The sequence below is a fragment of the Ambystoma mexicanum genome, chromosome 11, assembly GCF_040938575.1.
Source record: "Ambystoma mexicanum isolate Mex_15411 chromosome 11, UKY_AmexF1_1, whole genome shotgun sequence".
Classification (NCBI taxonomy): domain Eukaryota; kingdom Metazoa; phylum Chordata; class Amphibia; order Caudata; family Ambystomatidae; genus Ambystoma; species Ambystoma mexicanum.
In genome coordinates this window covers 556,920,307-556,935,718 of record NC_090934.1, presented here as the reverse complement: position 1 = coordinate 556,935,718, position 15,412 = coordinate 556,920,307, and the positions used below count along the sequence as shown (strand labels likewise).

Below are 15,412 nucleotides of genomic sequence, written 5' to 3'. Positions count from 1 at the left end.
TTGAAGAGGATTGGACAGTGCTCCGGAACAATAGGAACAGGAATCCCCGGGTCCCTCCAGATCAGAGACTACCACCACCACAACCACTGGCACAAGATCGCCCAGGAGAGGAGGAAGTATGAAAACCTGCGCTGGCTGCCCCGCTTTACCTTGCCGCCGCTGGAGAGGATGTCCGAAACAGACCTGCAAAGTTTAGTTTGGACAATGGGAAATCTAGAAATCTAGGCAACCCTGGAATATCTTGCCATTGAGCTGCCACAGGAATGTTTTTTTTTTTTATAAAAGCTTCTCCTCGCTCTTTCCAACATCACACAGGACACGGGAGGCAGATTTGTATACATAACAGGGACACTATGGGATCATACTGTCGCAATGCTTGCGGTCTATGCACCAACGGGACTGCTGGCCACCCTACTCGGTGATATCACACCCATAATCACCAGGGACACCTCAGATGTCCTGATTGTAGGAGGGGACTTCAATGAGGTCATGAATGTAGAATTGGACTGTACACACCTACGTGGCAGAAATCCCAACACCCACATCAATCTTGCTGCTTTCGCCAATGCTAGTGCACTCTGAGATCTATGGCGTGATTTACACCCCAGCACAAGGGAATACTCCCATCACTCTGGAGCACACGCCTCACTTTCGAGGCTAGATTATTTCTTCCTTCCATCCGTCGATTTACACAAAGCATGCGTGGCATACCTGCTCCCCAGGGGCATATCGGATCATTCCCCCCCTATAATAGAGTTAAGAACCACTAGACCGGTGCCCCCTCCTCTGTGGCAACTGAACAATTACTATCTTGGGTTCCCATATCTAGTGGAACAGATTCAAAATGTCACGAAAACATACTTTGAACTTAATACAGGGTCCGTCGATAACCCGGGGGTGCTATGGGAGGCATACAAGACGGTGCTTAGAGGTGAAATCATCTCTTGGACCACAGCTCACAAAAAGAAACACCAAAACACACTACGTGAAGCTGAACGGCAAGTGAAACCAGCAGAAGAGAACCACTTGGCTCTTGACCAACCCGAAACAAACCGGGCACTGTTGCTAACGCAGAAACATTTACAAAACATAGCTATAGACCGTGCCAAACATGAACACAGAGCGATGCATGCCAGAGTGTATGAGACTGGAGACAAAGCTGGCAAGATGCTGGCGTGGCTGGGGCATAGGGACGAGGGCCATAGTAGGGTCAGAATGATCAGACCATAAGACACTGATCCACTACTTGCAGACCAGGAAATAGCAGAGGGCTTTGCCTCCTACTATGCCGAGGTATTCAAGGCTCAAGGCTCCACCCTCCCCTATCGATACCTCGATCCTGGGGAAGTTACTTTCCCAACCCTAGATGATGACCAGCACAGTCTCCTTGAAAAGGCCATCACAGAGGAAGAATTGGTTGCGGCTATGTCGGAACTCCAATTTAGGAAAACCCCGGGACCTAATGGCTTTCCGGTAGAGCTGTGTTGGAAAATAGGTGCAAATGAAATTGTCCAACATCTATTACGCATGTACCTAGACTCTCGAACAGGGCTGCTTACCTCCAGACCTTACAAAAGCTGCCATAATAGTAATCCCAAAGCGGATAAATCTCCTGATAAATGCAGCTAGTACAGGCCTATCTCCCTCATAAATAGCAAAACCAAATTACTTGCGAAAGTATTAGCTAACCGATCACAGCAGGTCATACCATCGCTGATTTGTCCAGACAATGCGGCTTCATGCCGCAGAGATCTATCCGCATTAATATACACAGACTACACTCAGCACTGAAAAGACTGCCACTCTCCAGAGTCCCCTACCCCTGCTTGCAATAGATTTTGAGAAAGCCTTTGATGCAGTGTATTGGTAGGAAATCTGGGAAATAATGCTCCGCATGGGCTTTGGTCCACAGTTTGAGCTGGGTAAAGCTTTTTTATAGTTCCCTGCAGGCTGTAACAAGAGTGAATGGGTGGCTATCGCGTCCCTTCGGATTAGAGAAAGGGACAAGACAAGGTTATCCCCTATTGGCTATGATTTTTGCACTGGCAATCAAACCTCTTGGCATACTTTTAAGGAACACAGAGACGTGGAACGGCTTTCGATGGTCAGATGGCTGGGAAGATAAAGTCTCATTGTATGCAGATGACCTGTTACTGTATTTAAAGGACCCAATTAACTAATGCACCATTGTAACACGCCTACTGGAGAGGTAGGGCTCTTTGAGTGGCCTATGTGTTAACTGGGCCACGTCCATACTCTTTCCGATAGGAAGTGTGGGAGACACAGTACCAGCTGACTGTCCTTACCGGGTAGAGACGAGGCAATTCAGATACCTGGGTATACAAGTTACAAACGATTTCCGTGACTATATACCTAAAAATCTGCATCTGGTTATGATACGATTCTCAGAAGATGCTAGTCACTGGGCCTCCCTTCCACTAACTTTGCTGGGTAGAGCAGCACTCTTCAAAATGATGGCCCTCCTGTATTTCTTGTATATATTGCAGAATGCCCCACTACACATACCGCAGTGCGAATTTCACCAAATTGAGCGTTTCCTTAGGAAGCTACTGTGGTGAGGGGGACACCCACGCATAGCACTTGCTACCCTTGAGAGATCTATATGGGAGGGTGAGATCGGACTCCCCCGTCTGAAAACCTATTATTTGGCTAGCCAGATGACAGTTGTGAACGACATGTTGCACGGGGACACGTCACTGCCACACATACAGAGGGTAGACACTAATCTCCCTTTGAAACCCCCATGGAATACCTCTACCGCTAGGTAGGCCATACGACCCCACCATCCATGTTAACACATGCCGCAAATATGGGTTGAAACGCACAAATGCATGGGATGGGATGGGATAAAAAACTGACCTCCATACAACCGTTATGGGATAATAGGAATCTCTTGGAAGTTAAACTCCCTAGGTGGCCCAAATGGATGAAGCAAGGGATTTTGAAAATTGGCGATGTTGTGAAGGAGGATAAAGTAGTCCCATTTGAGGTTCTGATAACCCGCTTCCATCTTCCACTCTCTGAACAGAACCATTACACTCAATTGAAGCACGCATTGCAAGCTCACCTACCAGCACTGACCAACATGCCTGAATAACATGCCTGGAGCGTAACATAGTCCCAGAAATAATTAAGCAAAAGATAACATCGGTCATGTACAATGCCATAACCTCTTTTGCCACAACTGAACTATTGAGGTTTTTTTTAAAAAAATGGAAAAGGGACCTGGGTGCTATCCTTCCGGAGGATTGGATAACATCCCTGATGTACCCCCGGGAGATGGCCATTTCATCCAGGCTTAGGCTTGTCCAATTAAAAATACTGCACCGGATATATTACCCGAGAGTGGCACTTTACCGATGGGGAAAGACCACAGATCCTCACTGTCTGCGCTGCAAAAGCGAGGAGGGCACTTTCTTTCACATCTTATGGGAATGTGCTCACATCCAGCAGTACTGGCAGGCATGCTGTGACGAAATATCGCGGGTTATGTGCAGAACGATTCCCAGAGAACCGAAACTGTTGCTGTTAGGGGTGGAGAAAGAAGGTGAACTGTCACGATATGAGTAACTATTTCTGTCCACCACTACAGCATTGATTAAAAGAAATATAGCATAGCTATGGGGGTCTGATATAACATTGAGATTTGAGCAATGGGCCACAGATGTAGAAATAGGCATTGCAATGGAGCACAGAGTATACACTGCAAGAGGTTGCCCAGGGAAAGCGCGGAAAATCTGGCAGAAGTGGGAGGATGCCTGTTAACCTATCAGGCCGACAGGGTCTCCGATACCAGGGGCTATGCTGATACTGTGCATTGAACGCTGTGATAACAAACATCGAAGTTGCTTGTATTCAAGACCGAATCTATTGTTTGATGTTAGTAGTTCACTTTGATGGGCTTCAATGGAAGCCATTTTGGTTGATGTAATGTTTATTTGTATGCGAAAATACAATAGTGTTTTATTTTTTTTAAAAAGGCAAAAGTTAGCAGAATAGATCACAAATACTTTCTTAGGCAGTGCAAATAGTTATAGTTCACTAGAGGACTTGATTCAGTTCAATAGGCCTAGGCCTAGGCCAAAGTCAATGAACTAGTGTCTTGGATAGGAAAGAGCAGTTCTTGAAGTAAACGGTAAAGTCTTTGCGTAAGTGCTCAGAAGTAGTTTGTTCGAAAAAGAATCATATGTTGGGTCACAAGCTGATTAGGCCTGCAAGTTGGGAACTTTTTCACGAACTTTCACCGCGAGAGAACCGTTCTCTCAATCGGGTTGGCACAGTACCCTAGCATGAAGCAAAAAGATGCAGCTGAAGACGTTGGTTCCTGCAGATCTCTCTGTTCCTGAGCCTCAGTCGTGGGGACAAGAGGGACGATGTCGGGGGACTCCTGCACTGCACAGGTCTGTCGGAAAACGCTGACAAAATGGAGTCACTTCAGTTCGAGTAGCTGTTCATCAAGCACACATGCTGATGTCCTTCCCCCCTGGTTAATCCTAACCAGCTCCGAGAATGGTATCCAGGTGGCCTACGAGTTGAGTGGTCCCACCAACTCAAAGGAAGAAGTCATCCTTGAAGGTGCTTCTCTGTCGAAAGGAGCTTTGGCAATTCAGACCTGCAGCAGGGCTTCGCCGGACAAACCAACGATCCAGGAGTTGCAGCAGCCGTCCTCTTCCAGCTCGTCTTCGGTTCTTTCGTTCCAGTTTTCGACTCTGCTTTCCAGTCCAGGAGACTCGCCTTTTATCCAGTTTTCCCCCATTCATTACAGCCTAGCTGCCATTCACCCAGCAGGTTGGCTGTCTCGTCTTTGCCGGACAGTCAGCCAGCCATTCACGCCAGAGTGCATTTGGGTCTCCTAGGAGACTAAGCACAGGGAGTTTCGGCCACCTCCCTCACTTCCTGCCCACCCCGGACACTCAGATGCCAGAGGCGGTCTTCTTTCTTGTGTTAAGTACTTCTTAATTGGCGTTACGTATTGTAAGTATAACCCACTACAAAGCAAAAAAAGGAAGGTTGGTGACAAGAAGGCATAATGGAATTTTACGACGTTCATAAAAAACAGGACATGCCCTCATAGTGTACATCACTTGCACGTTTTACAAAAAGGTTGTAGTGCAAAGACTTGCATGCTATTTTTACTTTTTCATGCTTTCCTAGGGTAAGTGTATCATTACAAATCCTAGAGATTCTTATTTCTTACTGGAAGACGAATTGTGTTATCCAATGTTTTTTATTAAAACCTTTATCTTAAGTGCTGCAAAGGTATCATTTTAATAAAGACAGATATATTTTGCTCACCTATTAAAGCAAGTTGTAACAAAAGTTTTTATTGCGTGGCGCTGACTTTTGGTAATGCAGCGTTATGCTTCTTATAAGATGAATCTAAGCAAGAAGAATAACAGTTTTCTAGTGGCAAAAGTCTAAGTAAATAACTCAAACAGAGAAAAGAGTCGGCGTAGGAAGAACTACGTCCGGGTGTTTCTTATATTAAAATACCTGTTTAGGTTCTCATAAGCGCAAGGGCTCCTGGATGGATGATGGGCCGGGGGTGCTGTTCTATGTCTTTAAATGACAGGATGTTTTACCCAAGGCAGAAGATGCTCGTTTTGCAGTCACGTAAATGATCTGCAGAATGGGAGCCACACAGAAGAGGGAAATGTCGCGTGGTTATTATGAGCCCTCATTTCTGCTAAATTGCCAAAAGAACATCATTGGAAAAACTATAACCAACTTGTGTGTTTACCTTTACAGGACTGACTTCATTCGCGTTGAGGTGCGTGTACTTGACAGGCGTTGATGTCAGGTGGATTAGAAGCCCTTATGAGTGGTCTAACAAGGTGCCTATTCAAGAGTCCCGGATCAGAAAGGAGGGCGGTGGGGGAGAGAGAGAATGGAAGACAGGTCACCAAAATGCATTAGACGTGGATCACAAATCTTAAGTGCATGGAGCCGTTCTTACCTTAGTGTTCCGAATGGATACGGAAAGGAACAGCAAGTGTGCGAGAGAGTCTTAATCCAGGCAATGGCGAATGCTTCATTGCAGACAGACATATAACGCCGTGAGTTCAAGAGGCGGAAGTGACGTGCATTGGTCCTGAACACTAGACCTCTCCTGTCCATTTTTTCTGTCCCATATGTGTGATTAACTCGAAAGCGGGTTCCTCAATGAGTAAACATGGTGGGGGTCCTTATTTAAAAAAAAAAAATAGAACGCCCCATTACCTTACAAAGTCATTACACAGTCAATGGACAATTACTGTGTAAAAAACAAAAAACTTTTTTATACAATTATCGACCTAATAAAGTGGGTTTTTAAACACAGCACGGCTGATGCTTAAAAAATTAATGTGATGTCACATCACTTCTAGACAAAAAACTAGTGACTAAGATCGATGGTTTTCTGATCAGATGCATGATGGACTATTCATCTGATGGTCACATTATGAGCAAGTTACCACAAAAAGTTGGAAACGTGGGTTACATGTGTACTGTGCAGTTTTTTATCCATATGTGGGAATTGCATTTGGAGCTCCCTTATTATTGGATGATGGAACTGAGGTTGACATCTAAATGGGATCATGTTTTACCAGAACAAAGACCACTCCACTGTGGAGTTTAAGCCCCGTGTCGCTGTTTTTAAATTAAAGATCCATTTTTGTTTTTGTTTGGTGAGGATTAAGGTTCTGTTATTGCCTCATGGTGGTGCAGGGATGGTTTGTATGATAAACCAGAGGAGATCATTATGAGAGTGTTTCATCTGGGTGAAATGGGATACCTTGGGTTTATTCATTTTGTTTTTATACAGGAACGATGTTCACAAATTCAGTTTTACCAGGCATTTGGTCTTTCCGATCTAAATCAAGTCACAAGGACATTTGATACCATAAATTGCCCATGGGGTGTTGCATTTGGTGAATGATAGAAAGGTCCATTTCAAATCATATAATTCGATCGTTTTTAAATTTTTAGTCAAGGCACAGACAGAACATGAGCCAATTTTTTATAGTGGCCTATCACTGGTGGTAAGGACCAAAGGGTTGACTGAGAATTGGACCAGATGTGTGTATGGGGGTATGTATGTACGAGTTTATCCCTAAGGTTAGATTGTTTTTTAAATGTGAAGCAAGGCGTCAAAGGGTCAAAGTCAGGGGTTTTGACAATCTGCCAGTTTTGTAATATTATTTTCCTCAAATCATGACTAATGGGTGAAAAGGTTGATACACATGTGATCTTGTTGAGATGATTTTAGCCGATGGAGAGAGGCAAGTTTGCCTGTTTGGCTCTTCTATATGGCCTTTGGATGGTTTTTTCAGGATATCAGCGATTTTTTTTTTAAGCAGGTTTTAAGAGTTTTGCCGTGATGTTCAAACTCTGAAATCTCGGCACAGTTCCGTCGAATTCTAAGGAATTGTCCTATTAGGAGATTCTCCTTTAAACTGGAGGGATGAAAGCTGTCTAAGCGTAAGAGCGTGTTTTTATCAGTCTCTTTTCGATATAGCGTGCTTTCTAAAAGTCCATCTTGGGATTTTCTAATCACAAGATCCAAAAAGGCGATCGAGTTGATGTTGTTGGTCCCAGTAAATTGAATGTGAGTTTTTTTGATCCATCCATTCAGAGAATGAGTGGAGATCAGCCGCTGAACCCCTCCACACCATTAAAACATCGATATACCTCTGCCAACACAAGATGTTGTGTGTATATGGATTCTCTGAATGGTAAATCAAATTCGTTTCTAGATTGTCCAGGGAGCTTTGGCAAAGATTAGCAGTGCACAATGGCCCTCGTAGCTCGGGAAGAGGGTGCCTAACCAGGTCCTCTCTGAGTCAGTCCTTGGAGACACAGCAGCTTTTAGATTGGTGAAGTAGAGCAGCAGCAAGACTTCTCTTCCAGCAGGGCTTCAAGGTTAAGCTTCAGTTTCAACTCCAGTTTCTCTTCAGCTTCTGAACACGGATTATAGCAGTGAGAGGCCCCCATATATACCAACAAGTTATGTGTATTGGGACAAGTACCCAGCCATTCAACAATCCACACTGCATTCATACCAGTTTCGGGCAGGGCTGTCTGTCTTTGTGTCAAACACCAGAAACCAGACATCCACAACAAGAAGTGCATATTGGTCACACACTCCATTCACCCAGGTCCCACCCACAGGGTGTACCCACAACATACAGTCACTGGGAAGGCTCCAGCCAGTCTGGCCTGGACTTCACAACACCACCATATATGGAACTTCCACCCAACAGCCAGTCAGGGCGAAGGGACAGAGTCAGGGCTTCCCAGGACTTTGGGAAAACAAGGTAACAGGCAATAGAAAGCAAGAGGCCACAGGGGCCATCTTTTTTCCTATCAGGAATCAACTGATTCCAATGCAAGGGCCTGGGTATCTCAAAATGGAGGATACTCGGAACACCTGTCAAATTCAGCATGGAGCTGCCACCAGCCCATACCCTGCTCTGTGGGCCACACACAGGTGCCCAAAAACATACACTAGGGGCACAGAGTTGTACCCCCACCCATGGGTTCCATAAGGGTATCCCATGGGTCTGTACACCAAACCAAAAGAGAGCTGCACCACCAGGAGTCCCACATGAACTCCTGCATGGAAAACACGACAGAACACACGATAAAAAACCAGTAAAGGACAGGGATACGGAGGCCCTGTCCCTCCGATGCATTTTCAGCATCACAAAGGGACACAGTGTCCCCTCAGCACTCCACATAAGGTGAAGGGTGCTGGGCTTACAAGAACAGTTTAGGTTGGATAAAAAGAGTACCCTCCAATCCATGAAAGCCATGAAAGTCTTCTCGGACATCGCCAACGCCACTCCCACGACAATCCACTGCGGGGTCCCTCAAGGATCCTGCACTGCACCCACACTCTATAACTTGTTCATCAAGCCCCTCTTTGACAAACTTGACTCATACGGCATCACATACACGAACTACGCAGATGACACACAAGTACTTCTACCCCTTTCAGGATCCTACAACGAAGACGCCAAGGCACTCCACAAAATCTACTCCGTCATTAAGGCATGGATGGCAGTTAATGGCCTCTGCCTCAATGGTGACAAGATCGAAATCATGATATTAGGTCAACAGAACAGCCTAGACAAACTTGACAAACTTTACGCTAACTTCTCCATTGACAACTCCATCATCCCCGTATCCACAGCCTTAAATACACTGGGAGTATACCTTGACTCTTCACTTTCGATGACCAGACAAGTCAGCGCAATCACTTCCGCATCCGCACACACCACCAAACTCATAAACGCCATCAAGCCCTACCTCTCTAAACCCAACTGCCTCTCTATAGCGAGGGCAACCATTGGAGCCAAACTGGACTACTGCAATGCACTCCTAGCAGGCGCTTCGGCCAAAAACATAAACAGATTACAAGTCACGCAAAACAATGCTCTCCGGGCCGCTCTTAGTATCCCAAGAAGAGAGCATATCACTCAGGCCAGGCACTCAGCCCAATGGCTCCCAGTCGAAGAACGGATCACTCTCAAAATCCTGACCCTCACCCACAAATGCCTCTCTCTCTCTCCGCCCCGTCCTATCTATCAGAAACCATCCTCAAACCTTCCTCCTCCCGTCCCACCAGGACTCAATACTCCAACCTTATCTGCATCCCACGCATCAAAAAAGCCAAAGCCGGAGGTCTGAGCTTCCCCTACATTGCAGCCAAAACCTGGAACGCGCTCCCTGCAGATATTAGAGCGGAAAACTCACTCCACATTTTTCGCAGGAAACTAAAAACCTCATTCCTTACAAAATAATTAGGAAACTCTCAGGAATCCATGTAAATATTCTGCATTGCTAATGTATTCATGTCTACTGTAAATTCTGTATTATATGTAATTTCTGTATCCTATGTAACTAAGATTTTGTCTGTAACAAGCGCCTCGATGCCCCCGGGCTGAAGTGCGCTCTACAAATCTGAATAAACAAATAAATAAACAATCCTTGAGAACAGTAGTTCTGTCAAGGAATACAAATAAAACCAAAAGAGGGAAGCTCAAGGAGCTTCCGGTAACACTGCTGCGTGCGACAATAGGAAATTACAGAGGCCATAGAAAAAAGATGGAGGAAAGTGACTCCATCAAAGTAAACCCAAAAAGGGGTGCCTAGAGTACAAAAAATAAGAATGGGTGAGTGAGGAAAAAAATTCCCACTCACTCATAAGAGTCAGAAAAACCATTAGTCCAGCAAAAAGTGCTAGTCGACTCACCAGAATAGAATATCACACAATACAAAAAAGGAAGCAGGCGCCCCTCTCGGAAAGAACATTGCATGATGACATGTTCTGTGGTTTTTTTCCCACTTTGAGAGTCTGCAGCCATCGCTTTTAGCTCACTGTACCTTTCACAAAGGAGGAATAACCATTTGCATATCGGTCATTGACCCGCCCACAAGGGCAGTCTAGCACCGAAATACCAGGCAAACCTCCTTTGAACAAGAGTAGGATCAGCAACCGCAGACGCGTGTTTCGGCCTAGTTGGGCCTCATCAGTGAGGTGGAGCTGTGCCTCTCTGATTATCACACACAATGGAAATTCTACCTAACACTTTCCATGGAGGTAAGTCGCACGTTGTGATGGAAGCGGAAGGTAGGTGGTGCGGGAATGGGAGGGTGCGAAATGTGTGGAAAAGGGGGTAGATATGGTAGGTGTATGGGGATCGCGGGGGATGGGGGAGCACTTACCTCATTATCTGGTGGGGATTCTGAGCCTCCTTATTGGCTGGCAGGCCAAGACCACGCCCCCACCGGGTACTGATTAAGAATAAGGCCTAACTTTCCCTATCGCTATGGGGTATTCCCTACCTATTTTACTAACTAAGGTGCTTGCCAGTCGTCAATAACTGTCCAAAGGAATAAGTCCACTGTCGACAACTATTGTATTATATCTGTATAGCACCTGAAAAGGCCCGGGGCGCAGACACAAGATACAGGTCAAGTAACGCAATACAGGTCAGGAACAAGCAAAGAGAAGTAGGCATCTAAAGCAAAGATGTGAGTTTTCGGAGACCGTTTGAAGAGGTGTGTGGCACAAATCAGCATAACATAATATCTATCGAAGAGATCTCTCTCAAATTGGGGGGCAGTGCATTCCAAAGCATGGGAGCAGCAGCAAAAAAAGGCACTTTTAGTAATCAATGTCAGCTTGGTTCTGGGAACCGCCAAAAGGTTGCTGTTATTAGAATGCAACATTCTACGCTCCAGGCGCTGATTCAGGCATTTGGATAAATATGCAGGGATAATGCCAAACAAGCACTTATGTGTTATTGTCAGGAGCCGAAATTAGATTCTCTTAGCTACCGGTAGACAGTGTAAGTCTTTTATGGTCTGTGAGACATGATCTTGCCTCCTTAGCCCAGCTACCACCCGAACTGTGCTGTTCTGAAGTACCTGGAGCCTTTTCATATCGCTCTTGCAGATGCCATACAAGAGGCTGCCGCAGTAATCAAGCTTAATACCAATAATGTCTATAGCAACCATGGCACAGTTCTGCTTAGTGATAAAAGGTCGAATTTGGGTCAGAAACTTGATGTAATAAGCTAAGGCTTCTCTGTGCCTCACTTTATAATAATCTTTCTCTGTTAGATTCCCCTCAATGTCCAGGATTACTTTCTTTGGCACTTGTCGAATATGATCCAGGCTAATATGTTCTGGGTAATTCGTGGAAAGTGTCCTTTCCTATATGTTTGTTTTCGGTGTAATTATCCTTCAACCTTTCTTGACACAGTCTATATTGTAAATTATTTATTCCTGAGGCTTCTCTGCCCTTCACTTTAAAATAATCTTTCTCCTTTAATGTTCCTTGGGTAACTGGTTGCGTTCCCCTATTCGTAGGATAGTGTGACCCACGTTCCATTGATCCCCCTCTCAGGATGATTGGTAATCCTTCTTCTTATATTAACACTGTTCAAGTTGTTCATGACAGTGGCTAATACTTCATGGGAGAAAGAACTGCATGTTCCACATTTGGGACTAATTCTCATCTACGTATAAATAAACATAATAATGTGCACTCCTAATCGTCTATCCAGATGATTCCATTGAAAGATTGTGCATGGCTCAGTCACTATTTGTGACTTTCCTCTTGTTCACCAGTTTTGTGGACCCCATACTTACTGAAAATGTTCTTATGGGCCCTTTGCCAGAAGAGTGTCTTTTGCAGCATTTCTTGCTCAGAGGATTATTTGTGACCAGATTCTTAAACAGGCAACACTGTTATTTTAGAATTATTGTCTTATCGTTTGCATTGGCCCATAAAACGATTGTGGATAAATATAATAGTCGTTCCTCCTCAGCTTAAAATGGAAGACCAAAAAAGGTTACATTAATTGTGGGTAGACTGTCCTTGTTTCGGATCATCATTGTAAAGAAGCACACTCGCAATTAATACCTGGTCAGTAATAAAGTATTATATCAATACTTTTTGTTGTATTGTGTAACAGCTGGTGTGTTTTCCATAACATTAGAAGCTGTAATCCTAACGCAAGCCCAGTTCTTTTGCAGTGATAAATGTATTACTGATGTATTGCTTATTTTGCCCTAGTACATACATCCCGCAGACGCAGTTAAACTGGGCCAAGCTGAGCTTGTGGTGATAGATGAAGCCGCTGCTATTCCTCTACCTTTGGTGAAAAACTTGCTTGGGCCCTATCTTGTGTTCATGGCTTCTACAATCAATGGGTAAGAATGCCAATATGAACTTAGAAAATGTCTGTGTGTTATATTTAAAAATGATGTGGTCTTCATTCTTTAATTAGTGTCTTAAATAAAACAATTGATGAATCTTATGAAACAATAATTACCATAGTTTTGTTGCATGCCTTTTAAGTGTTTTCAGTGTTAGGGTGGTAATTCAGAAAATCCTCAGTTGTATGACGGCCAAACTTGTAGTGTTCACAGGGTGTCCACTAGGTTTGTCCAAGCTCTCTCCATCTTAGAGACAGAGATGTCTTGCTTCGCTCTTAAGAGGGGAGGTGGCTGCTATGACAGTAAAGTTGTCTCACACAGGCTTCTAACAAAGTACTCTGCACACTGTAGGGTATTGTGTAGATTTGGGGCCTAACTGTATTTTCTTACCACCAAGAATAAAAGTAATTTAGCAACAATCACTCCTTGCATTCAGATTGGGTTTGGTATTATAGTGGTATCGTGGCTATGCATTATTTCAGTACACAGATGCATTTAGTTGGTATGCGTTTCGTTGTGGTATAGTGATGAGCATAATTTCTTTGTTTTATTTGTGGCCCCAACATACAAAACCCCTTTCTTTTGTTTAGACTGTTCTTGTGATTTCTAGAGGCCTCAGGCTTCTACATTATTCAAGAACACCACATTTTCATATGGAGTGCCACTTATGGCTATTATCACTGATTTATCTACACCAGTGAGCTATGCTTCCATAAAGTATTCACAATAACATGTGGTATAATCACTAATTTATTTACATTAGTGAAACTATTTCCAGAGGCCTCTTTCTCTGCTGACTCATGTACGTCCAACAGACTATGAGATTGTGTTCCACTCAGAAGTCACACACACATACACTGAGTGGAACCACGCACACAGCTATTTATAATTACTCATAACATAACTTTTTCCACATGGGATGCTTGGCATATATTGCCTAATAACCTCGCCTTTTATCAGGTGATATGTGCTAACTGTACCAGAGAAAAACAGAAGCAAATAGAAGCCTTTACACGGATTGTGATTTACATCAGTTTCATTTCAAAAATCATACATTACCAGTTTTGCGAGGCAGTCTTTTCTAGAATAAACATAAGAGAAGCAATTGCAAAATACATGGCATTTCATTAAATTCTTTGCAACAATAAAAAGAACAGTGCATCAGTTGACTTGCATTTCTGAATAGCAACATTAGAGCGCAGCTATCGCTACGCTGCCTGACTGAACTAGCTTTCATTCACACACCGCATTCTCGCTTTGTGTAAGATAATTACCAGCAAAATTGTAGCAGATCAGCACGCAAACTCTCTGGACAGGTCGCTTTCTTTAAATGGCTCGGGGTTTCCCTTTGGAACACCCGGCAAGGACATGCAGTTCCAATCTGCACTCTTTGGTCCTCAAACCGGTGCCAATTGACTGGAATCTCCACCCTGTGAAGGTCAGCAGTACACTGGAACGACGCCCCTCAATCAGGCAGCCCCACAACAACTCCCTTCAGGCTTCTCACCCAAGCTGTGTAAAAATGTCCACTGCCTTTCTTTCTCCCCGAGATTCTTCAGGAAACCTCCTTTACAGCCCCTAAGGTGACGTGTCACCAATCAAAATACACAATCTATCCTCCTCTTTCAAGTTTATACGGTTTAGAAACTGTATCTACTCATTTCCTGGCATGCAGATTTCGCATCCAGCTAACACAGTGAACAGAGAAAAAAATGAATCCAAGTGCACATTTAAAATGACTTTCAGAGCCTGTCTTTTCTTCCTCATTTTGCACTGGAGAACACATTATTTGATTAGAATCATGTTAGTACTGTTAATTATATTAGTTCATTAATCCTCTAATGTGTCTCCTGCAACCGAGGCATTTCAGGTGAAAGAAAACAAAAATAAGTGGTGCGTTTTTAAATGTGAAAGAAAATGCTGTGTTTTTGACTGAGTAGCCTGTCTTCATTTACATATCCATATGTTACACCGGCAACACATAGCTTGCTGTACCACGTTATAGCAATATATTTATCCGACGCAGTGGTGCTGCACTCCAAAAACACGCTATATATTGATCCCATGTAGTGGCGCTGCGCTCCAAAAACGCGCTAAATAATCCTACATATCCCCTCCTTTTTCTGAGAATTTTGGCCATGGTCCAAGCCACAATTGAAAGAAATCCAACTTGCCCCCTTTCTTCTTTTAAAATCAATACTCATATGTAAAAAAATGAAACTGAAAAGTCACTGTTCAATCATCATAATATCAAAATTCATCTTCGAGTCCATCAGTTCTTATAAAATATTTTACCTTTCTCTTCCCAATGGACGTGTCCATAGTCCAGTGTTTTAATTTTATACTTGAAGTTAATCACAAAACAATAAGATAAAACAAATAGTTAAAATAATTAATTAAAATAATAAATACGTGGAACTCCATACTCCGGGACACTTGTCTGCCTCTGACATGTCCCGACCGGCGATGTCGCATCATTTTGTTCATTCGGGTGCTCTTCCATCTTGGCACTCTTGGATCCTTTTTCCATAGAAGTCATCTTTTCTTTGGCATTCCGATTATTTTGTCTTCACATCCACCCGGAGGCAGGCATCATTTGATCTTCTTCCAGGGGACTCCAAGATTCCATCGCCTCCCGTGTCCTCTGGTCCCGTGTCCTTCAAGTACAAATATGTTAATGTTC

The 15,412-nt window shown here is 43.8% G+C and overlaps 1 protein-coding gene across 3 annotated transcripts in view; it reads left to right on the top strand.

Moving 5' to 3' along the window:
- Positions 1–15,412, top strand: part of NAT10 (N-acetyltransferase 10) — a 722,602-nt gene that overhangs the window by 234,996 nt on the left and 472,194 nt on the right. For all 3 annotated transcript variants that reach the window (XM_069623384.1, XM_069623382.1, XM_069623383.1), the window contains exon 12: positions 12,587–12,723. In XM_069623384.1, coding sequence (XP_069479485.1) covers positions 12,587–12,723 — 137 coding nt within the window. The remainder of the gene's footprint in view (positions 1–12,586; positions 12,724–15,412) is intronic.